At 38.8% G+C, this 23,382-nt stretch overlaps 1 protein-coding gene across 5 annotated transcripts in view; it reads right to left on the bottom strand.

Annotated features, from left to right (window-relative positions):
* FAM53A (family with sequence similarity 53 member A) overlaps positions 1–23,382 on the bottom strand; it is a 73,319-nt gene that overhangs the window by 46,338 nt on the left and 3,599 nt on the right. For 4 of the 5 annotated variants that reach the window (XM_049793102.1, XM_049793123.1, XM_049793096.1 and 1 more), the window contains exon 2: positions 4,231–4,477. In XM_049793102.1, coding sequence (XP_049649059.1) covers positions 4,231–4,308 — 78 coding nt within the window. In that variant the 5' untranslated portion in view covers positions 4,309–4,477. Of the gene's footprint in view, positions 1–4,230; positions 4,478–21,106; positions 21,157–23,382 lie in introns of those variants that run through there. The other variant, XM_049793116.1, reaches the window with a different exon arrangement.

Raw genomic sequence — 23,382 nt, 5'->3', positions numbered from 1 at the left:
GTGTGAAGGAACTCTTCCTTAGAATAAGGACAAATTATTCAGCAAGGTCATTTTCCTGAAGAGGAAACTCAAGGGGTCTTGACCCCTATCTTCTATCTTCCAACTACTGCTTTTTGAATAGATGTTAAAAAACCCCACCAAGATCTGATGCCTCTTGAGAACTTTCGAGGGGGGGGGGGGGGGGGGGGGGTGGAGGAAGCACAATTTAAGATAGAGACACACAAAATAATGAAACTACAAGTTTCACCTAAGGCTGGAATTGTTTGCTTCATGCACGAAAGTATCTATTTTGAAATGCTTATTCAAAAGTAGAACCTCTTGTGCATTTGGAGAGACTAAGCTCAAAAGGAAAGGAATTGCATCATATGACATTTAGGACAGTGCTCCAAGTTTCACTTCACTTACTTAGTCTTAGCAGCTGTTGTTTCATTAAAATATTCACTTAAAAAAGACACCTAGTCTTGAACTGCGTAAATGGAAGAGGCACACAAGGGAAACTCACAATGAATTATAATTTACATCACTAATTTAAAAAAGTGTTCTTTGCTAGCAAAAACCCAGCTGTAACAAAAATAATTCTGGCTGTTCTTCTATATACACTCCAATCTACTACATTAAGAACTTCACAGCCTGTGCTATCGTCCTCGTTATTCTCAGAATGACTTCTTGATCTTCCTATTTTTAAAATTAATTTCTTTAATTTCAAGGCATTTTCTCCAGTTTCCAAGTATATTTGAGTTCCTCCAATTTATCAGCATTCTTCGCAAATGGCAGGAAACCCAGTGTTTATTATTCAAGTACTAATTTAACCATCACCATACAGATGTGACTTTCATCATTTGAATAGGCCATGCCAGACCTCCATCTCTACCAAATATCCTCCAAGTATGACTGGATAGGAAGTAGGGAGAAGCATTTGACCTTTTCTCAGAATGTGAAGTAGTGATTAAGTCAAGTCACATCTTAGACCGAGCCCTCAAGTCTTTCAGCTAGTGGCTTTCCATCCAAAGAAGTCAGCCCATTTTAAGTCTTTCAATACAAGTCAGCTTCGTAAAAGCTAAAAATAATGAAAACCCACATGCACAGAATGAGTTTATAGCAGAGCTTCTTCCTTCCACAAACACTTGTCTGGAGATGCTCACATTTCCTTCTCAATACCTCACCTTGAAGTGTTACATCTCACACAATGTTATTTCACAAACCAATACTAGCTTCTACACCAATACCAAAAAAGTACAAGCTTAGCCAGAACATACAGAAAACCCCTCAAGACTCTTAAGACTCAAGAGATCTATGTTCAAGGAAATAGAGATCAACTATTTGATTTAATGACGCTGTCAACTCATGAAAGCCGTAATATGCTCGAAGAACATCTCACTGTTGTGAGGTAGAGTCAACCAACCAGCAATACTATTCTACCTTGTAAGCTACACTGTTCACTTGAGACAAAAGTTTGGAACAACATTCCTGCTTCTACAGCAGGAAACCCAATCATTTGGAGTTTTTTTTAAGGCAGGTACAGCACAAGACTGTACAACATAACTGAGCATGCACTTGCCAAATGAATTATACCAGCTTGGAAAATCAGCATGTCATTTAACAGAGTAGCAAAAGCAGCTACAACCAGTATTTTACACAACATACTTAGGCAACAGGTAAAGAAGGGTATTTGGTCATCATACAGCTTACAGAAATGAAAAAGCATACTATGTCCTATACATGTCTTTATGCCCAGCTTGGCTAACTGGAAGGTAAATAGCTTTGAAAGCTATTCTTTCTTTCATAACCCTCATTTATGAGCTGTATTACAGAACAGGTTTTCCCCAGCTATTTTACCTACTTACGCCAAGATAAGCACAGATGCACTGTGAAAGGTATCATGAAACCTGTAAGGGTTAACATTAACCCAGGCAAGAAAGGTTAGTCTTAATCCTCGATCAGCTCACAAGACAATTCACCACATGGTCCCACAGAACTTTGTGCCAGCACAAGTAATGAAAGGTGCAGGCAAGACCATTTCAGAATTGCTCTAAATTGCTGTTGCTATTAGAAGAAACTACAGCATTAACCTGAACTTCTTGCCAAAAAGTCCAAGTGTGCTAGAGTTGATTCAACACCCGCATTAGAAGTCTTTTTCCCTTATTAAAATTTAGCAGTTGTCTTTAATAGCGGAAAAAGCGTATATTATTATCTTGGGTTCATGTTTTAGTCAAGAAACCATCATTTGCTCCCATGAATCCTTTTTAGTAGGGAGCAACCTAGTTGCACACTTTTATCCACACTTGCTTCTCCATTTCCACACCTTGCTCTGCGATTTCTACACTTTTTCAAGTTGCCATTGTGTACAAACAGAACCTGTTGCTGGCCTCAGAACCCATTTTCTGCAAGAACTAAAGCATTTATAAAACCAATTGATAAGATTAAAGGAGGAGGGGAGCAGAAGAGGTGCGAGGATAAAGCCACTGATGAGAAATCATGTGCCATTTTCCACTTCACTCATTCTTTTTCATGCTTTATTTTAAGTACAGATAAGGACAGGAATAAAAAACAACCAACCTACAACACATTACAGCATGCCACCACACTCCTGTATAGACTACACACAGTGTAAAAGTAGTAATACATCCTTCTCTGCCCTTACAAGTCTCTGGTCCAAAACCTACAGTGACTATCAGTAAAAGGACAGCTCAGCTTCCCAATTTATACAAAATTCAGTGTCTCAAAAACTAGAAATTATAAGATGCCACTACAAGTTGAGAGGCAAGCACTGTTCCTGGTTACAGGTCATCATCAGCTCACGTCTAGGCCCAGAGTTTAATTACAAGTGATGAATTCGTCAGTTCACCAATACAGCAGATTCCCCTGCGTATCCCAAGTGCTTCACCAAGCTAGCTGAAATAAATGCAAGCTCAGTAAGCACTTCCAAGACAGTTAACATCATTCCAATACCTTATATATGCCCTTCAAGAAAAGCACATATTTAAGGTGAAGATAGTAAAAATCAGTCAGTCATTAGAAGAACTCTAAATGCACCTATTACAGTTTTTAAAATAAAACCATTTGATTAATGTCTACTGTTAGACATTCTTAGTGGACAAAGTATTGGACAAAGGGCCAAGCACTTCACATACAATAACTGCCCGTGCTTGTGCACAAACTCCACTGCATTCAGGATATCCTCTACCTGGTTTGGGCTTGTGGAGTTAATAAGGAAGCAGTTCAGCTACTTAAGTACAAGTGATAACAGGGGTAGCATCTTACTGCTAAAGTAACTGAACGTGCTTCAGGTTCAATGCTTGCATTATTTACTAAAAAAAACAACAAAACTAGAGTTGAACAATACTTGGACATTTAGTAAATTATTATTTTTTTTTTGTCTCCCATTGGTACATTATCTACGGGAGGGTGCCATTGCAATTAAAGTCAGTGAAACAAGGCTAGTACATTACATGAAGAACATGGTCTCAAGGTTATCAGGTGGGCACCCAAAATTGACATGAGACTATTCTGAATTACCCACTCTGGAGTAGATAATCTCATTTCACAAGTGAGACTGAGAATAGGTTCCTTAGTGTCTGAATAGCATGCTTGAACCACACCACAGACCCACAGATTAAACCAGCAGAAAGTAACCCAGTAAATATTACAAAACTTTTCAGAGCACCAGGCATCTGACACACTGATAAAGAAAGGATCTACTAGCAACAACAGTTTGGTAGTCAGTAACCTGACTTTCAGTTCAACTGTATTTACCTGATGACATGTTCTCCTTCTGCCCAGTGCTGATAGTCACCTACATGGTGGTCACTGACTTTTGTACGCAAATACTGTTTTCAGATATCAAGCACTTGGCTATATTAAGTGAAGAAAACTTCACCACATACCAGTACTTGTGGTTTTTGTTAGGGAAAAAGGAATTGTGAGAAGTCTTGAGAATTCTTTTTGGTCATTGGAACAATTTATTTTAGAAGAACAGGCTTTCTGCTAATTATTTAAAATGAAGCTGTAAGATTAAGAAGATTATTAAAATAAGAAAGCATCACTTCAAGAAGGACCATACACTGAAGTTTCACTTTTTCCCTTTACAACTCTCATCTACCTTGTAAACCAGTTCTAACTTAAATGGCTGAATTCTGGCTGATATACATTCTTGAATTTGTTATGTAGTTCTGCGTTACTTTTAACCTACTTTGCATTTCACATTTACATGTTATTTTGGTAGATCCTTACCAGATTTATATTGTATGTTTTACACCTCAGATCATCCAAGCTCTGGTTCTGCAGCTTTTCTGTTATTAGTGTTACCATGGTAGTTGTTCCTTTTCCACTGCTCACACGGAAGTGTTGGAGGCTCTTCAGTCTCTTGTTTCAATACTCAGGAGCCATTTCTGTTTTGGTTTAAAGTCTTGAGATTTATGCTGCCATCTTATTGCCAAAGTTTATTTCCAAATGCTGTCAGTGTATCATGTCTGATTTTCTGTAAAATTGGAGCAGAAAAAGGAAAGAGTCAGAAAAATTCTTATGTACATCATAATTAGTGTTGTAATAATAGGGCTGATGTTTGGACCGTTCATTCGTGCAAGTATACCACTCTGACCAATGTTATTGCCTGGCATTTCAGATTACATGCCTATTCAGGAAAGAACACTCCTATTGAGATTTCATTGATTACAACTTCAGAAGGGAGACGAGACTCATACATAGTAAAGATCAGGATATTATCTGGCCACTTCCTACTACTAAACTGATTCTACCTAGGATTTTTATCCAAGGCAGTAGGAACACCTTCAGCTTCCTTCCTCATTTAAACTACTACTGAAGTCTTAGCCAGGTATACTACAGCAGCACATGAAACACACAGGTATCTACCATACTGTTCTGTACATTTAACGTGATTTGCCATTTTAAGACATTCTACCATCATATTGTTTCATGGCTAAACACTCCTTAAAAAGAAGAGTGGAGCAGCAGGTAGCTGAAATGCTATATCCACTTCCCAAACCCTCAGCTACTTTTAATATATTCCCTGTGTTTTTGTTTTGTTAAAGGTTATGTAATTGCTACCTGTCAGCAAACACCAGATCTTAAACTTGCAAGGAGGACAGATTACCATACACGTAAAAGCATCACTGACAAAAGCTTAGATATCTTTATTTAGTGAGCAGTCATCTATATCAAAAGCACTAGCTTCACCGGCTGCCTCTTTCTATCCTAAGCATCCTCTACATTAATTTTTTTTCCTCTCTCTCCCCCCAGCATCAGTAACCCTTAACTACTGCAATATCATTCCTCACTGTCTTCCAAAAGTCTTTTTATTAGCTGGTTATTTTTACCATACGAAATCAACCTCTATTTTCCTCAACTCCACCTCATTCTTCCAGTTGTCAAGAAGAGCCAGAACAAAGCCACAGGACTTCAGCTTCTTCATTTTCCTTCTTCTATCATGAAGTCTTTCAGGCTCACCACAGTTCTCAAATTCACTTCCAGTTTTCAAAACCAAGTCTACATTAGTATTAATTGTAATTTCTTCACACTATCTTCAATGAACTCCTCTTCCCATAAGTTTGCCTTACTATGTTATCAAAAACATCCTTCCTGAACTCATGTTGATGATCCATTAGTGACATGCATTAACCATTCCTGTTTATGATTTAAGTTGGTTGAGCATATTCAGTGACTGCTTATGGAATTAAAAAAAAATTAAAGCAAGAGATCCACACACAGATATTTCCAGATTTAAACAAAAGCAACATGTACAAGGAACGCTGCTACTGCTAAGACCAGAAGTTTACTTCCATTTGCTAGGTTTTAAAGCCTACAGTAAAAACAAAAAGCAGAAAACAACAACTTTAAATGAATGTTTCCATAAAATATTGCCTCTTTTCCACATTACTACTTATCAGCTGTTTAAGTAACCAGTAGTAGCAAGAAAAAGTCACTTGAGTCCATGACCCAAGTTAAACCCATCCAAAACTAAGATATTAATAGTATTAATGGTAATGTTAGATTATCTTTTAAACCTGTTGCCTTTGAGTACATCCTCAAGTATGATTTTCATATGCCAACCATATACTGCTTCACCTTCACACAAGTCTGCTACATAACAGCCTCCCTTAGCCCAAGAGCTGCCCCACAATCATGATTTCTGCCAATCTTCTGGCCTCATTCTCCTATCTACTTTTATTTGCTATATAATACGATGCTTACAAGTGTTCCTCAACCACAAACAATGCTACCCAGGTATCTGGAGATTCCACCGGTCTATTTTTACTGAATGTGTTCTATCTTTCAGGAAACCACCCAACAACTTGAAATATTTACCACATCTTGTTCTGAAATTACACCAAGTCAAATATCAAAAACAGTCAAGTTCATACACTCACCAGGAAGTTGCATGTACCCTTTTCAATGTAAGTATCTGTCAAAGCAAAGTGCAGTTCATGAAATGCCATGCAAGTTTAAGGGCAAGTGTGTGAACAGAGCAGTATTTAGAGTAGCACGATCAAACATTGTAATGCGGTTTTTAAACCTGATGAAGTTTAAACTAGATCTAGAAAGCCAGAACAGAAGTCAAAAGAAAGGCTGGCTAGGGTCAGAAATTGTCCATATAGACTGAAAATATCCTGAAGCTTAGGAGCTTAGTAACTGGCACAAAGACTTTCAGATTCATTTTAAGGATTAAGATTTCTACAATTAAGAGGCCACTATTAAGAATTAGCTGAAAAGTTCAGCAGGTATTTACTTTTCTGTTTGGAAGGGCCATATAAGAATTTGTGGGGGTTTTCCCCCTCAAGGAAAAAAGCAAATCAAATAAAACTACCAAAGACAGGGGAGGAACAAGTTTTTGATCTGTAATCAGTTAACTATAATGTTGTTATATTTTGCTTAATTCTTCTAATCTTCAAATGTTTCACTGAGATTTTAAGTCCACATAATACAAGCCAGAATAAGGAGAGACTAGACAGAAGGATATTAGTCTTTAGTTAATGAACCGATACATTCAGTTGCATGAAAGGATAAAGGAGATGCAAATGAAATCACAGAAGCTGAATTGTACAGTTATCCACATTCTTAAATCCTACCAGCTACTGAAAGTAATACTTGAGAGTTACAACCATTCAGGCCCTTTCTGACAGGGTGCAACCCAATCAGCTCTGAAACACAAGCAAAGTGGAAATTCCCCCCAAAAGTTTCTCATTTTAACAACTCGTACTTAACAACACTTTTTCAAATGAGACACGCTCCATTGAGAAAGATTTTTTAAAGAACGTATAAGAGCTACATGGGACAGGGGTGAAAAAGTGGTGTTATCCAGACAAGTCTTCATCTATCAGCTCCCAGTTTGTACTGCTCCCTTCCATCAGCAAATTCCATTTCCCAATACCAAGTGCAAACCCTAGGAGTAGGAGTTTTAGTTCAGATCAGAAGCATGCTTTTGAAGTGAATTCCCTCCTCATCCTCCATTAATGTGCTTTATCTCACATTATGGACCACTCTCACCCAGAAGTAATCCACTCTGAAACAAAGCCAGAAGTTGCCTTACAGCCACCTTTAGGTGTTCAGCACCCTGCACTAGACTAATGCTGGTCCAAAGCAAGCCACCAGGCTAGGCATACGCTGTGGACATCAGTACTAACTGTTTATGCTACAATTCTGTTCCTCCTGGGCGGTCCTCCTTGTTAATGAAGACAATGAAAGCTTAAGTGGAAAAAAAAAAAGTATTACCACCATCACATTCCTACCAATGAAAGAAAGCCGTTCTAGGTTGCAGTTTGATATCCCTCAGCTGCCACCAAAACTGCCAAAACAGTTTCTTCTCTGGCTATTTGTTGCCCACAACAGTATGCCAGCACAAGTGTTTTTGCTACTACGCAGAGAACTGCATCAAGGAATTTTTATAGTTGGATACAAACAAAACACTTCCTTTTGTTTCTGGGAAAGGTTGTTTTCCAGCTGGATCAGTTCCCCAGTCTGGTTTGCCACAAACTGGACACAAATGTTTGTGTGGACACACTGTGGGATGCTGACACTGCTTATTGAGGTACCTGTCCAAGTGCAGGGTCGGGGGGGGGGGAGAAAAAAGCCACACAAGAAAGCCAGTTGACATTAGCGTTTCCCACACTGCACCAGGCAGATTCTCCTATAATTAACAATTAGACGCCCCCTTCCAAAGCATGGTTTGAACATGTTTTGCTCCTGTTTTCCTTTTCCAATTCATACTCCTTTGACTAGTCAAACTCACCAGCTTAAAGTGATCTGAAATCACCCCAGCAGCCTCAGCACCTGAACTCAAAGTTACTTAAGTCCTGGTTCACTCTAGTTGAACAATTTATACTCTACCACAAATTGCTTCCCTCATCTTTACTAATTAATATTGCCTGTTAGGAGACAAGAAATTCTTAAGAGTCACTCTAGCTTCACTATGATATTGTCATTTTAAAACTTCCACCAATATATATTTTTCAAGCCTTACAAGCTTTTGGCCCTTAATACCTCCTAGAAGGAAGTTCCTTACACTACAGAAAACTCCTCATGGTATTTTCACACTTTGGGTTTTGGGGTTTTTGGGGGTTTCTTTCAAGATCCTCTACCGTGGTATGTATTTAACATACCCACAAAGATAGTAAGCTGTTTATTTTATGTACTTTTTCCACCATGCTCTCTTTCCAGAGCTAGTTATAGGCAGCTAACTTTCTTTTTCAGTCTCTCCTTATCATGCCCTTTATGTTTATCAGGCTGAATCCTTCTCAAACTGCTCAGCACTTCAAACTAATTGGATTTTCCGCAATAGGAACCGTTTGACCATCCTTGTTAGGGGAATGTGGATCCTGCTGAATTTACCATTCTTCAGCTGCCTCACAGCACAGACCTTAGCACAGTCAAGTTCTGCCTACCATTGCGAGTACATGCCCTGCTTTCTATACAACCAGTAAGCATACCCCAAAGATACACACCTCTGCTGTCACCAAGTCTCTACAGGTAGCAGCTGAGCCAGGCATGCAAGTTCAAACACTAAGATACTCCAAGCCTTGAGGTAATAATAATAATAATAGCCCTTGGAGCGCCAAGTTGGATGAAGTCCTACAAGATTATGGCCATCTTTCCCTTAGCACACCATGCTTTATGGAGCCTGATTAGGTAGAAGAGCGAGAAAGCTGAGCCATCCAAGACAAACACACATGACAAAAGATGTTAGTCTCTGTCCTGGGAGAGACTCAATCTTACTGGGATCTCCTTAAGCTAGAGGGGTAGAGGTGAGAGGTAGGGGCAAGAGAAGCTATTTTTATTGCTGAAAGGTAGACTAATGAAAAATAATAAAATAAATGGAACAAAAAAAAAAAAATCAAACTCCAAATGCAAGCCAAAGCTAACATTCCTCACAGTTGGAGAATGAACTGTGATGGAATCAGTATCACCATTATCTCCAATTTAAAGTTCTGTTCTATGGCACATTCTGAAGTATGAGAAAAGTAAAGATTTATTATTCTATCTCTATAGTACTACTAAAGAGAGGTTTTATTTCTTTAAAAGCTTACCCACAAGTAGTAGTGACTTGTAAAATCTCTGCCAAAATTAAGGGTAAAGATAGAAGAAAAGAAGTGCTCGTGTCACGAATTCTCTATCTTCTCAGTGATGTCACCAGGGTCTTTTTTGGGAACACTACTATAAATATGGATTACCCAGCCCCCCAGACAATTAAAGGTTGTCAGAGGCTCATCCACTTTGACAACCTACTTTCAAAGAGATGAAGAGTCCTGATGAAGACATAAAGCCAATTCAAAAATCTCTTCTTGGCTCTAAGAAAGCAAGGCAGCCAGACTCACTTCCAACCCACTCCTCCTCCTCTGCATCCTGCAGGACAAAATGTTCCAGCAACAGCTCATCTCACTGGGAAAATTTACATTTGTTTGAAACACTTCTACATTTCTCCTCTGTCTCTGGAAGTTCCATCTTGGATAAAGAAGAAAAGATCACAAGATTTTAGATGATTTCCCCATAACACAAATGTAGGTGTTTCTTGATGACTGCAATTCCATTTTTTCTGCCTATGGGATGAAAATTACCCAGTGAGAATGAACACAGGTCATTCCCTCTCTCTGTTCCTTCACATTATTTCCTACTCTTCACTCAGAGTGCTACATGGAACCCTTATTACCAACAATCCCATAAAGACATACTTAGCCAGCTCCCAGCAGAAGAAAAGGATTAGCTAGAGTCAAAATTCCAATTCGGATAAGTAGGTCCTTTAAAATATTATCTCTATTTCAGCAAGCCAAAGCAGCTAATCACCCCAGCAGTACTAACTCCAGACCTAGATGATTTTGCTACTAGACTCTAGATGAAAGATGTTGTGATTTTTTTGCCTCCTGGCACTTTCTGCAGCATCCAAGAAGCATTTCAGAATTGAAACATCACACAAAACTGATCCAAGTTTTAACAGAGCATTGTCTGTCCCGTCCTAGTTACGCCTGAAGCAAGACCAAGTTGGAAGACCAGCTTTTTAGAACCTGCTTAACTAATACTCTATGCCATCTGAAAAAAGCTACATCATGTCTAGTTTCTTGCAATGCAGAATTCCAGCTTCCAAACAGAGAGAGAACATTCTACTCCTAAAACTACACATTATTTACCACAGCACTAAGAAGTTCACAGGGAGGCTAAGCATTCCTTCTAACATAAGTCTATTATTAATAACTTTTAGCCCAGAAAAGTTCTCGATAGCAGGCATTTAAAGAAAATTATTTGGACTATCCTTTTCAGCACTAATCTGCAGAGTGGTTATTCTGCAACCTTCCAAAACTCCACATCAAGTAAAAAAAAAGTTAAAAAATCAGTTTTAATTATAAAGTTTCCTGCAGCTATAGAATTATCCATCAGTGTTTTGGGGGATAGGCACTAGAGGGGGACACCTCAGTTTCCAACATGTTATACTTTAGGGATGCTCTCTTAATGCACAATTAACTACACCCCTTTATTTTCTGAGGTTCTCCATAAAAAGTTTAAAACCAGAGTATTAGAACAAAAGTTTCTGACCAAAAGGGACAAAGAGTAGAGTTTATAACCCTAGTTCATATTCTGTAGAAATCGTTTAACAACCATCTAGCAAATCCTGTTTAAACAATAGTAGTTCCTCTCCCCAAAGGGTTCCGATGTAACAAAATAAGGTAAGGCTCAACAACGCTCTCTACAAATGCTAGAGCTCAAAATGAAGCCAAAGATGTTAGCTCCAACATTTGCAATTCAGAGTTTAAGATATATTTCCTGAGCTACAGAATCTCTTAGCTTTCTCCATGCAGTACCTTCATAAGCCAGTTTTTATTAGAAGGAAGCCTCAATATTATGAGGTGTTCAAGCCTGGATTAAGGTTGCCACAACTCCAGCACAAAACTGCAAAAAAGGACAAGAAAAATAGGCTAGAAGGCATCCTTTATATTAACTGATGGCCACTGGAGTCAAGTTTCTCAGATATTCCACCAGCTCCGGAAGCACAAGTAATATCAAGAGCTCAGAACTGTCTGCTGAAGAACATACCTCACTTAATGGGCAAGACAGGACTATATTTCACCATTCTAAGGTTGAAACACTAGGATTTGGGTTGTTACTGCCTCCAGATATAGACGAGAATATATATTAGGTCCACTTGCCTCAAATGCACAAAATCACTATGGAGCCCAGAATTTCACTGTTTTGGCCCTAAAGCACCATCATTCTAACACCAACTGGTCACTGAGATGCTGTGACAAAATATAAACCATTACTAAAGTGAGGCTGCATCCTACACACTCACTTCTACTTCATCTCCCACACTTCAGCGCGAGAGCTTCTATGAGAAGGAAGCAAAGCCTCAACCGTCACATACAGCCTTTGGACTCCGTTTTGCTTAAAATGCAAGACATTTCAGCAAATCCCCTGAACACAAAGGGAACAAGTAGTACTCAGCCTTCTGATTGAGAAAACAGACCTTGTTCAAAGCCTCCCAGGTGAGATGGAGAAAACCTGCAAACAGAAGCACCAGAAGTAAACTAAAGAGAATATCCTGGCTTCAGCTGGTGCTTTCCAGTTTGCAAAATTCACAGCCAGATGATGCACTGGAAAGAGGTTAAAGGTAATACTTTGGTGTAGAGATTTCTCATTCTTCAGATGCAGAATTCATCCAGCTTGGCTGAGAAACACATACAAAATAAAGACCTAAAATTGTTTAATAAAATTTGAATTAGAAACTGAAGATTTTACTCCCTTACACAGTGAACTGTTGTCTGTAGTAAATATACTACCCTCTATTTCTCAAGTTACTATCAGGTGGTTTGGGTTTGTTTTTAAACCAGAGGAAAGTCTCCTTCCAGAAGGGTGAAGAAAGGGTGAAGATAGGGATGTTAAGCCTTTGTCACAGTTTATAAAATATATTTCTCAAAGCAACAGAAGTGGTGGAGAAGTAAGCTCAAGAGACTTTTTCCAGGTCATACCTAATTAAAGTAGGGAATGTATCACCACAGAAAACTAGGGCTAAGAATTCAACCCATCCAGAAGTTAAAGCATTCATTATTGCCAGCTCATATCAGTAAGAAGTCCCACCAGTCTCCCAGATTTAAACCTGTCTTTCAGACTTGAGGAAGACCTAACATTCACATCACAGACAAGTCATCCTGCATCTTTTAAACTATTTTTGTTAGGACAACAGATGAGCTGTGCCTTGTGTCTGATCCGGTACAAAGACGCTTTTCCAAGATGCTTTTCCATTACTTACATTCTCTTTCCTAAAATAATCTACCACTATTTAAATGGCAGGCAAGGATTTCATTAATTTTGCTGAAGGATATTTACATCTACTATGTTTGGAGTTCCATTTGAGTTAGCCATGAGCATTGGCCCATGACCAGTCATCTCCCTGCAATGTGCGATTTGGAATCTTTTTCCTCCTCCTTCTCACCATTACTGCAGAAAGCACAAGACTATGATGTACAGTGCTGAAGACCAGGAAGCCTGGTCTACTGAGGCTTTTATACATGAATGCCAAGCCCTTTGCTTTTGCCATAATTATGAACTAAATGTGCTAACAGTCATTATTTCAAGAATATGCTAGCTCAAACTAAGAATTATTGCCTGTTTAATAGTAGTTCAGAATAAAAACTAGTGGGCAATCATGACTTAAAGAGTATTACTGTAACTTTCAGTCTATATTACTGAAAGCTTGAAGCTCAGGTCCTACACAATTTATTTCTACCTCCACATACTGTTTTTATAATTACTCTGTTTAAAACCAATGGAAGTATTTATTTACTATACAAAGCCTCCAGTAAGATACAAGATTCAGATTCATTATAAATAGTAATTTATACAAAGAATACTAGTGTTTGAAGAAACATACATACCACCAGACTAAGCCTACCGCTCTCCCACTAAAGCAAGTGATCCAGATCATGCAAGAACCACACGACTATTTTATTCTAAGGCTTCTGAAAAAAACCCACATAGATGAAGATTAACTGGCCCTACTACTGAGATACTTGCTTCGCTCCATCAGTTAGAGAAGAAAAAACAGAGGAAAAAAATAAAAATAAGCAGTAGTATCACCTGCTTTCTCTTAGTGTTTGCCCTTAAAAATGAGAAGAGTCAAACAGGCACATATACATGCTTTAAAAACACTCAGGCCTGAAAAACATGTAGCACTGACCCTTAACTTCTATGGCAGTGGCAATGATGACTATTCCACACACATCCTGCTCCCCCATGATAGCCTGAAATAATATCAGTACTGAAGTACTGTTCTATTACCAAACCCTATGGCCTTGGAGCTGAGGGATTATACAAATCTCTTCCATACATCCTGCTTCCAGAACACACACAGCTAATAAACCTCCTCCTATTTGCCTTCAGGTTCATTCTGAAGAGTTTAGACATCTGGTTGGCTTGTTTGAAATAAAAAGCCCAACTAGTAGGTTTGTTTTTATGATCCCAAGTGTGAAATGTTCTTGCTGGAGGCCTCAGGCCAGGTGAAAAACACTTGTGTTAAGATGCTACTTCATGGCATTTCAGGGATCTAATGAGCTATATAATCTGCACACAGGGAAGTCTCCCTAACATTAGCTTGCGTAAAACTATGGAAATTAAGAACAAGGAACCTACAGTAGTCCAAATATTTTTCAGTAAATAGTACAGCTGGTGAACTGCTAAATTTAGAACTCAAGTGCTTAGCAGTATTCTGTAAATATCCATCCATCTCGATGCTTACAGTAACACAAAATATACTTCTCCCTGAGCCTTACTGTCCTAATTCTTTACACTGCGAGTAATATTTCCCTCTCATGACAAAGGACTATGCCCAATTTAGTGGCATAAGGAAAGTTTCAGTCTTTATCTCAAAATTATAACTCGCCAGAAGATCACTGTGCAACAGTACTGAATGAGCACACGTATGTGCGTATCCTTATTTTAGGAGTTTGACAAATACACAGCTTACATATTTTCATATAAAACCCAGAAGTCTAGAAAAGAAAGCAAATTATAGGACGCAAGAGTAAAGTTCTATGCAGGCTTGCGTACAGCGGTTAAGCTTTCTGCTGTATTATCTATCTTGAAAGAGCACAGAAATGCATTGAACAGATATGAGATACGGTGCGTAACAGACAACCAAGTTCCCTCTCACAGCCCAAACTTGTTCTCAATCATGGCTGACCATCTGTAATTTGTTACTCAAGAAACTGGAATTCATCTGGCAGAAGACACTACCTCAAAAGGCAACACACTGAAAGACCTCATGTTTGACTACACATATCTAGTTACATGATCCATTAGAACTTAGAAAAAAGCCTAAATACCACACAGCTTTCAAGTAGCAACAATTTTCTTTAACATAAAGAAGTATCAGATATCACACTACAAGTACCAAAACTGAATGCTAGTTTGATTTAAATTAATAAATAGTTTAATTTGTTGTTGTTGCTCCTTACTTTGCTAAACTACAGCTCATATCAACTTAATTATTTGTTGGTTTCCAACTTCTGTTTTGCACATCCCATGAGTTTTCAAACGGTGAAGTCTCTGAAAGGATCTACACTACCTATAAACTGCTCTACTACACGTGAACCACCAATAACAGTTCACAAATGCTCCAAGTATGAGCAGACCACAAATTAAAGTCCATTAAAATAATGGAATGAAATACAAAGACAAAAGCAGTATGTATGTCAATATTGTGTGTGCTTTCAGCATTGATTCAGATATTACTTCAAGTGTCACAAGGGGCATCCCTCTTGCCAGACTTAAGGTACTTTAATAATTAGTTCAGTTGAGCTATGCAGCTCTTACTAGTTCACTAGACCATTCCAAAAGCAAGATAACTACTTTGTCTGTGCATTCAGCCTTCAACAGCACACTGAATAGCTGGATTCAGGAAACACTGTGCTAGAGGTCAAGACACAAACCAAGGGGTACACAATTGCAGTAGGAATTTAGAAAAAGCATTTGTAACAAATTACATGAACTAATAGAAATCTCATGAGACAAATGAAGTTATACCATGTAAGAGATGACCACATTAAGTCAGAAAAAACCCCACTGAACTCTATTTTAACTACATCAGTGATTGTTTTCTTTAAATACTGAAAGAAGACCTTCTGCTTGAAGGAAAAGCTCAGTAGTTTCACTGTGTGCTACCTCAACACTATCAGATGTTTAATGAGTGAGTCATTAAATCTACAAGCAAGTTCTGTGGAAAGATTCATTTGCCGACGTGGATTCATAGGAAGTCACTAGGACTCCAAATCATGAAGTTCACTTACACAGTACAGGCTATGAAGCCTTAATGCAATACCATGCTCCTGTATGGGAAGCGAATGGGCACAAAGTGCTGATCAGTACAGAAGTATTATGGACCACACTTCAGGTAGTATAGGGCAGAATAACTCAATTTTATTTGAGCACAAAAATGCCAGGTAAAAAAAATGGAAGTTGAGGACAGCGAAGAGCCTTTAGTTTTCATCTTCACTGTTTGGGACAGAAATTTAGCAGCTTTAAATGGCAGTAAGTCACTTGACTAGCAAGTCAAGCACGTAACATCTGCAGACAACAACAGTGCAAGAGAGGACAGGACACTGAGTGTTTGGAAGGGAAATCTGTGTCCTCCCACTTGGGCAATTATCTTTACAGATGACTGCCTTCTGACAAGATCAGCTTCTGGTAACCAAGTTGAAGGACAAAACAGTAAAGATTTATGTGATAAAGTCAACAGTAAAAGAGATGCAAGCATGCCCTTTCAGCTCTTCACCTGAAAACCCTCAATCCTTCAAATGATCTTTCAATACTGATAAGAAGCGTGCTTTATCTAAACACACTTTAAAATATGCCTCTGAAATTACATCTGGGTTTCTGGCATCTTCACTCATGCAAAGGTTAAGCATACTACATAGTCTGCATAAAGCAGTAACATCTTTTCTGCTGAAGATCTGAAACATCAAACCACTGCATTAGGGGAAGTCACTGGCTGAGCACCTGGACCCAAGAAGTACTGAAGTGATAAACAAGCTATTGACAGCTGCAGCCTTTTCTGCAGGTGCAAGAGGCATTTACTTCATTTCAGTTTGGCTCAGTTGAAAAATTAGTTCAATAACTAGTTCAGAATTCAGAAATAGGTTCGGTTTGATCTTGTGCTCAACTGAGAAGATGGGAAGGGAAGGTTCCCCCAAACCAGTTCCAAAGTTTAAGACTGCATATTTAACAGGACTATAAAGTTTAGTCTCAAGGATACATGGTATTTTGCCACTGATTACTAAGATTTGAGCATCACACTTAATACAGAAAAAACCTCCCACAACCACGTATTAACCCACCTTGCACAGTTCCCCTGTACCACCCTCAGCTGTAGTTTCCACAGCCAAGCTTGCCTAGCAGCATCACCAACAGCAGGATGCACCTAACTAAACAAGCCTAAAAAAAAAGCATCCTAACAACAAAATCCCCATTTCTGTTGACTATTATGAGCTTGGAGCAGTTAATTCAGCTGAAGGTGTTAGAAGCTAAGCAAGTAAATCCCCCCCAAAATATCTAACCTGAAGGCGGGAACTGGGATGTGCCTTGCTGTACAAGTGAGCACAAACGCTGCACACAGCAAGCACAGAATTAATCCCCACTTTACCCACACGCCCAATCCATGCCACCCACCACCTCTTCAAGGATATTACGGAGGATACTTCTCAGTCATACTATTCTGCAGCAAAAATTGAAGTTTTGGAATAACAGCATGAAGCTACTTATATCTTAACATTTTGAAGAGGAAATTTAGTGATTTTTATTTTAAGATAAGGTGTTACGCAAATATAAGTTAAAAAGCCCCTTTACTTTTTCATAACATTAAAAATAAGCAGCTACACTTCATCTTGTGTATCAAAATATAAGCAAGTGTTAACATCCTAAAGTACGCTCCATTCACATTTCCCCATCCACATTGCCTTTAACTTCTCAACACCAAGAGATGCTGCCTTACTTTTTTGGCAACGTACTGTGGGTTAAGAGTGATCACTGAAGTAATCTCAGCTAACAAACAGTCAACATCTTCAAAGAAGGGTTATCAGACTTTCTAAACCTCTGCTCAATTTAAGACTGCAGCATGATTTCAAAGGATAGATGTCCATCTCCTTAGAGCAGACAGTGGAAAGTATGGTTAGAAGATTAATTATTCCAGCTTGCAGCCAGCTGCATCAAAACTTTAACTACACTCAAATATATCTGGGTGATGAGAATAAGCTGCTACATATGCAGGGAGTAGAAACAGGGCAATGATTAGAGCAAGACTAAGGAAATTACTGGAAGGTAGAGATGCAAAGTAGCTTGAAAGCTTACAGGGAGAGATGCTGGAGAAACAACAAGGAAGAGTATTTACAGAACTGCGTCAAACAATCTCAACAGAGACAGGGCTCAGAGAAACCCATTTCTATAAGGCACAAGATTAGTTATGTGAATCGAGTTCGGCAGGGAAGATATCACGAGAACCAAGATTTCAAAGAGAGAAAGTTGCACCCATAGAGATGTCAACAAATACTTCCAAATACAAATCCAAGAAAAAGTACCCAAAAGAAAAGTTAGCCCCAAGTGGTGGGGCTTATTCTTCAATGCCTACCTTGTGATGCAAGAGAAATTTCGTCTCAGGAATGGAGAGCTTAAAACAACCCTAACTACAAATGACTTCAGAGTCACTCTGCAACACTTGGAATTATTTGCAAGGTACCACATTTAGGCTATTATGTGATATATTTGAGTACAGGCAGAAACAGGCCACGCTTTTTAAAAAAAAGTTTTGGACATCAGTTTCTGAAGCTAGGCCTGCCTTCATTGCACATCTGTCTTCAGAAAAAGGTCAAAATTCATGCAACTGGTCTCCAATTCCCCACATTCCAGTAGAATAGCAGGGGAGGCGGGGAACCTTTTGTGAGTACTAAAAGGCAACAAGGAGGTGAGCAGCACCCACCAGTTTCACTTTGGCATCAGAGTAACAGGGTTTAGGGACAGGAGAGAACCTACTGAGGTCATACACCTAAGTTTATAGACTACTGCCTGTTGGAAGGTAAGCAAAGGCTGCACAGTGAATGCAATACTTGGCAGATAACCATACCCCCAGAGCAGTTATCAGGGGTGCATGGGAGAACGCACCAAATAGGAACCCAGCTCAGTTCACCAATTTCTTTGTTTCCCCATCATCTGTTGCTGGCAGAGTAGGCTTGTTACAAGTAGGAGAAAGGCTGGAAGAACTACAAGACAGCATTAAAATTCTGCATAACTGACAAATTGGAAAACTGTTCTGCAAGAAATAGGATACAATTCAGTTCTGAAAGGTATGCTCAGGCAGGATTAACCAAGCAAACAGGAAGGCAAGTTCTTCAGAAGAAAGCTGTGGGCTAGGTTGGATCAACGGGCTGACCTTGAAACAAGTGTTAAGCTGTTGTAAGAAAGTCAAATGTATGGGGATGCATAAACAGGAATATCAGCTCCAGGGCACATGAAACAGCCTTTTTACTCCACTCAGCACTGGAAAGCCTCAGCTGTAAGCACCACAATTGAAGACCAATGTGAACTAACTTGAAAGAAGAACAAAAATGATTAGAGCTGAAAAAACAGGACCTCTTGGGAAGAGCTGGATACACTAGCTTCGTTTAGGCCAAAAGTATCACAAGGCTGCAGGGTGGAAGGCAAGACACAAGGAAACAGGAACATCACAAAGAACAGTTCAAATATTTTTAAAAGATTAGTTACTACAGCATAAAGAATAGCTGTCCCTCATGCCCAGGGAATTGGGCAATAAGCTTGACCTGCAGTAAGGAAAACGTCTAGTTACATATTCAGAACCAGTTTTAATGCTGAGGACAGCAAAGCACTGGACTGACGAGAAAGTAGAGCTACTCAAGTTTCTTTTATGAATCACATTAGAAGTGCAATATTGGTACAGGGCAGGGGATTCTTACAACCAGCCTACAGCTTTCTCAGCCCTACTTTTCTTTTCTTTAGATGACTACCTCCATTTCAAGCCACTGTAACGTCTTTGCTTATCCTCCTACGGTGTATGTTTAGTTTCAATGAGCTAGAAGTTACTTTTCTGAGTTTTCAAATTAAGACTTCAGGATTTGCACGTTCAGGTGATTTTACTATACAACAAAAGTCACACCTGCCTCATACTTTCTTCACACAGAAATAAATCAACTTCAATCATCTCCCATGACAGTATGCAAATTTCAGCAATATTGCAGTATCCTATTGTATCTTTCCCCGCTAACCAACAGAAACCAGAAGCCAATTACTTCAGAAAGACATGCGTGCTTAGCGTTCTAACAACCTGGAACAGTGATGTAATAGCTTTCATTGATGTGGTGTCACAAAGCACCCTGACACAAACATATGCACGCAACTTTTAATACAACTATAGCCTTAGGCTTGGTTAGGACTTCCTGAGGATGGAAAATGCTGCACACAAACCAAATACTCCAAAATAAAAACTAAGATATGCAGGATTTTACAGATGGGGATTTGAAACAGACAGCATTAGTTACAGGCAGTCAGAGGAAGTCTGTGCCTGAGGTAAGTTACATGTTCACATTTGAACCGCAAAATATAAAGTCACTGAACAGGGGAAGAATTAACTCATATGAGCTCAAGCACAAATAGGACACCAAAGCAGCACACAAAGACAAAATACTATCTTTCTTCATCCTCTGTAATAGTTCCGGTACTACAAGTACTTATCCAGATACTTGTCTCTTTGCTTAAATGCCATCCTTCTGATTTGTGAAACATGAAAATAAGAGAGCAGCAACAGTCCACCTTACCCTCCAGGAGTTCAGCAATTTCTTATCTGAATATTGAACCAGACAGATCTGGTCAAGATGGAGTCCTAATGGAAGATGATGATGAGGTAAGCAAGCACACACATAGCCAAGCTCAAATGGGCTACCATATGTACTGAGAAGTCAACAGGCCAAGCTTCACACATGTTCCAGTGCCAGCAGTATCCTCTTCTAACCAGCAAGTCTGCTATTGTATCTTAACCTTCAGTAGCCCCTTACAGCAAGCAACAGCACTTCAGTTTAGCCTCCAAATTACACTTCTCAAATTCATCAAGTTTCAACTTTGTTGTTCCTTTTAATCACTTTTTAAAAAATGAAAGGATGAGGTCCTAGGTACCCACTCCTTCTTCCTTTCCCACTAGAAGAAATATATACCATATTTTAGCCAATTCAAGTAAGCAGTTATTGAATGCTGTTTTCATTATTGCCCTCTCCTCCTCGCTTACTAAATACTGCATCAAATTACACTCTGGAGCACAGCAGCAGTCTTGAGGCATGCTTACACACCACTACACTCCATTCCAAATAGGACATAATGAGTAATTATTTGCCACTACTATTAGGCTGGGATAATTGAGCAAAAAGGTTCTTTTTTTTTAAACTAGGATTGTAATTCTAACTGTCAGTTCATCAAAAAACTATGCACCCATACAAATAGATCCTAGGTATGTAAATAGAGACCATCACTTAAAAAAATCACAACCTCACACAGTCCATAGAACAAAAGTCTCCTTATGTTACAAAAACAAAGCTAGTTCATACCATGATATAAAACCCACCTGCAACTTCAGTGGCCATCTATATGTTGACTAAGATATGCTGAGCTACAAGAGACACAACACAGTGGATCCAGACCCATCCAGCTTCAAGCACATTTCCACAACTCTGTGTTGATTCACATTCTGCATCACAACTGAGGTTCCAAACTTCAACACTTTTCATATTCTGCACACTACTTTTGGACTGTGGAAGTTGATAAATAAACAAGGTTTGTCAGACCCTAACGACATACAGCTTTTTATCACTTGCACCCTTCCTTAAATATGATAAATTTTCATCCCTCTAAAACTAAAAGAGGTCAAATCAACAGAAGCCTTGAAAGAAGACAGAAAAGTGCATTTTTCATTGGGAAAGCAGAGGGAGTTAAAGGAAGCAGTACCTTTAAAACAAGAATTTTCGCTATAAACAGACTTTGGATGGTAGAATAAAGAACACAAACATCACACAGTATCCAGTGGTAACTGTACGAAATGGAGGAATACTTCATTATGACAAAATCTAAAGCCACAATTAAGAAGGTGAAACACACATGAACAGCACTGAAGGAATGATTTGGTGCCACAGACATCAACACGAATTGCACAGAGCAAAAATTAAACATGCTGCAATAATAATTTGAACTGCCCAATTAGGTTTAAAAACGCTTTTACCCTACAAATTAAAAAACCTCCCAAACCCCTCAAAGGCATTAATGCTGTTCACAATGTTATTTGAGATGCAAATTAGAGACCTAAAGTTAATATAACACCAACAGCAAGTTCCTATTATTCCCATTCATGGCTCAAGGGGAGGTGACAGTAGAAGAGAAGCCACAGCCTTGTATGAGGTCTTATTAGGACAGTAAAGGTTTTTCTTAATCTTTTAAGTTAATCCACCTTAACTTCAGTGTAGAAATTGCCAAATTATAAATGCGATCTTTCACAAACCCAGAAAACTTAAGTTGCATTAACAGCTGCCGAGGCTGGTTGGATAAGGGGGATGTTAAGGAAAAACAAGTATTCTTCAGAAAAAAGGAATTCAGATCCTGTCTTCCACCATCACAGATCTCAGTCTAAAGCACAAAAGTAAACATATAGACAGTGGTACTGCAGTTATTTCTTCAACTATTTCCTGTACCAGCTGGGTTCCAATTTTAAAGCTCAGCAAATGCAGAAACAGCTTTCTTCCATCTGAAATGCCTTTCCCACAACGACATGTAGGTCTTAGTACACCGAGTCAGTTTTGCAAATGACACTTCTAATGACAGCTCTAGGCAAAATATTGTTTGATTTCACACTCTTAGCTCTATCTGTACAGACAGACTTACACATATTGAAGAGCAATTGCCATCACTGGCACTGTATGTCCAAAGCTCTAGGCCTGCAATTTGATACATCATTGACAGTATTCTTCCCTCTACTTTATACTAGAGTTTAATTTTCACAGGGACTTAGTTCAATGTTGTCATACTAAATTCAGCAATGATGCTAACATTAGGTAATCAGAACCCTTGATCTTCCTGTTTATGCCCAACAAGCAAAACGTAAGTGATGGCCTGCATTTCACTAAAATATAATCAAGTTCAAACAGTTGAAAGCCAATTATATTAGTTTTGTTTTTATAACTCAGGACATTTCCCAATTGAAACATTTCAATTTCTAAAGCATGATATTCAACTGCTTGCTTAAAAAAACCAGTGCCGTCAGTAAACTGAAAGCCATAACCCAGATAATGTATTTAGTAACAACCCTGCCTACTTCCTCCCCTCAACCTAAAAATTAGCAGAAACGTGGCCTTCAGAAGTTACTTGTACCCACTACAAACCACCAGAAGTTAGCTGAGGAGTTTCTTGCCAGTTTGTTCATGACACTATTTCCCATACCAACCAAACAGAAAAGCCAAAACAGCACAAAACGTAGAAATGGCAATATTAAAGAGCTGACAGTTACCTTGATTTCAGGTTTTTCTATACTCAACAGTACTGCAATATCCAGTTGGGTCATCACAGAAAAATCTGTAAAACAGCCTAAAAAGGAGTTGAAAACTTTTTTTTTTTCCAGGCCTCCTTTTGAGGGGGAAAGAAAATCCCTAAAGAAAACCATTTTCTAAAATATGACTGTCTCAATCCCCCTAGCAGAGTGTTTACAGTCAAGAGAAACCAACAAAGCACAGATTTTTATTTTTTTTAATACAGACTCTTTCATCACTGGATTGCAATACTTCACTGTCGGCCAAGATCTTGTTAACCACACAAACTTCATGATGTACCAAAAAACACATTGTCAATGTCAATGGC

The sequence above is a fragment of the Accipiter gentilis genome, chromosome 3 (genome assembly GCF_929443795.1).
Source record: "Accipiter gentilis chromosome 3, bAccGen1.1, whole genome shotgun sequence".
Taxonomy (NCBI): domain Eukaryota; kingdom Metazoa; phylum Chordata; class Aves; order Accipitriformes; family Accipitridae; genus Astur; species Astur gentilis.
The sequence above is the reverse complement of the archived record's forward strand: the minus strand, read 5'-3'. Positions and strand labels throughout refer to the sequence as shown.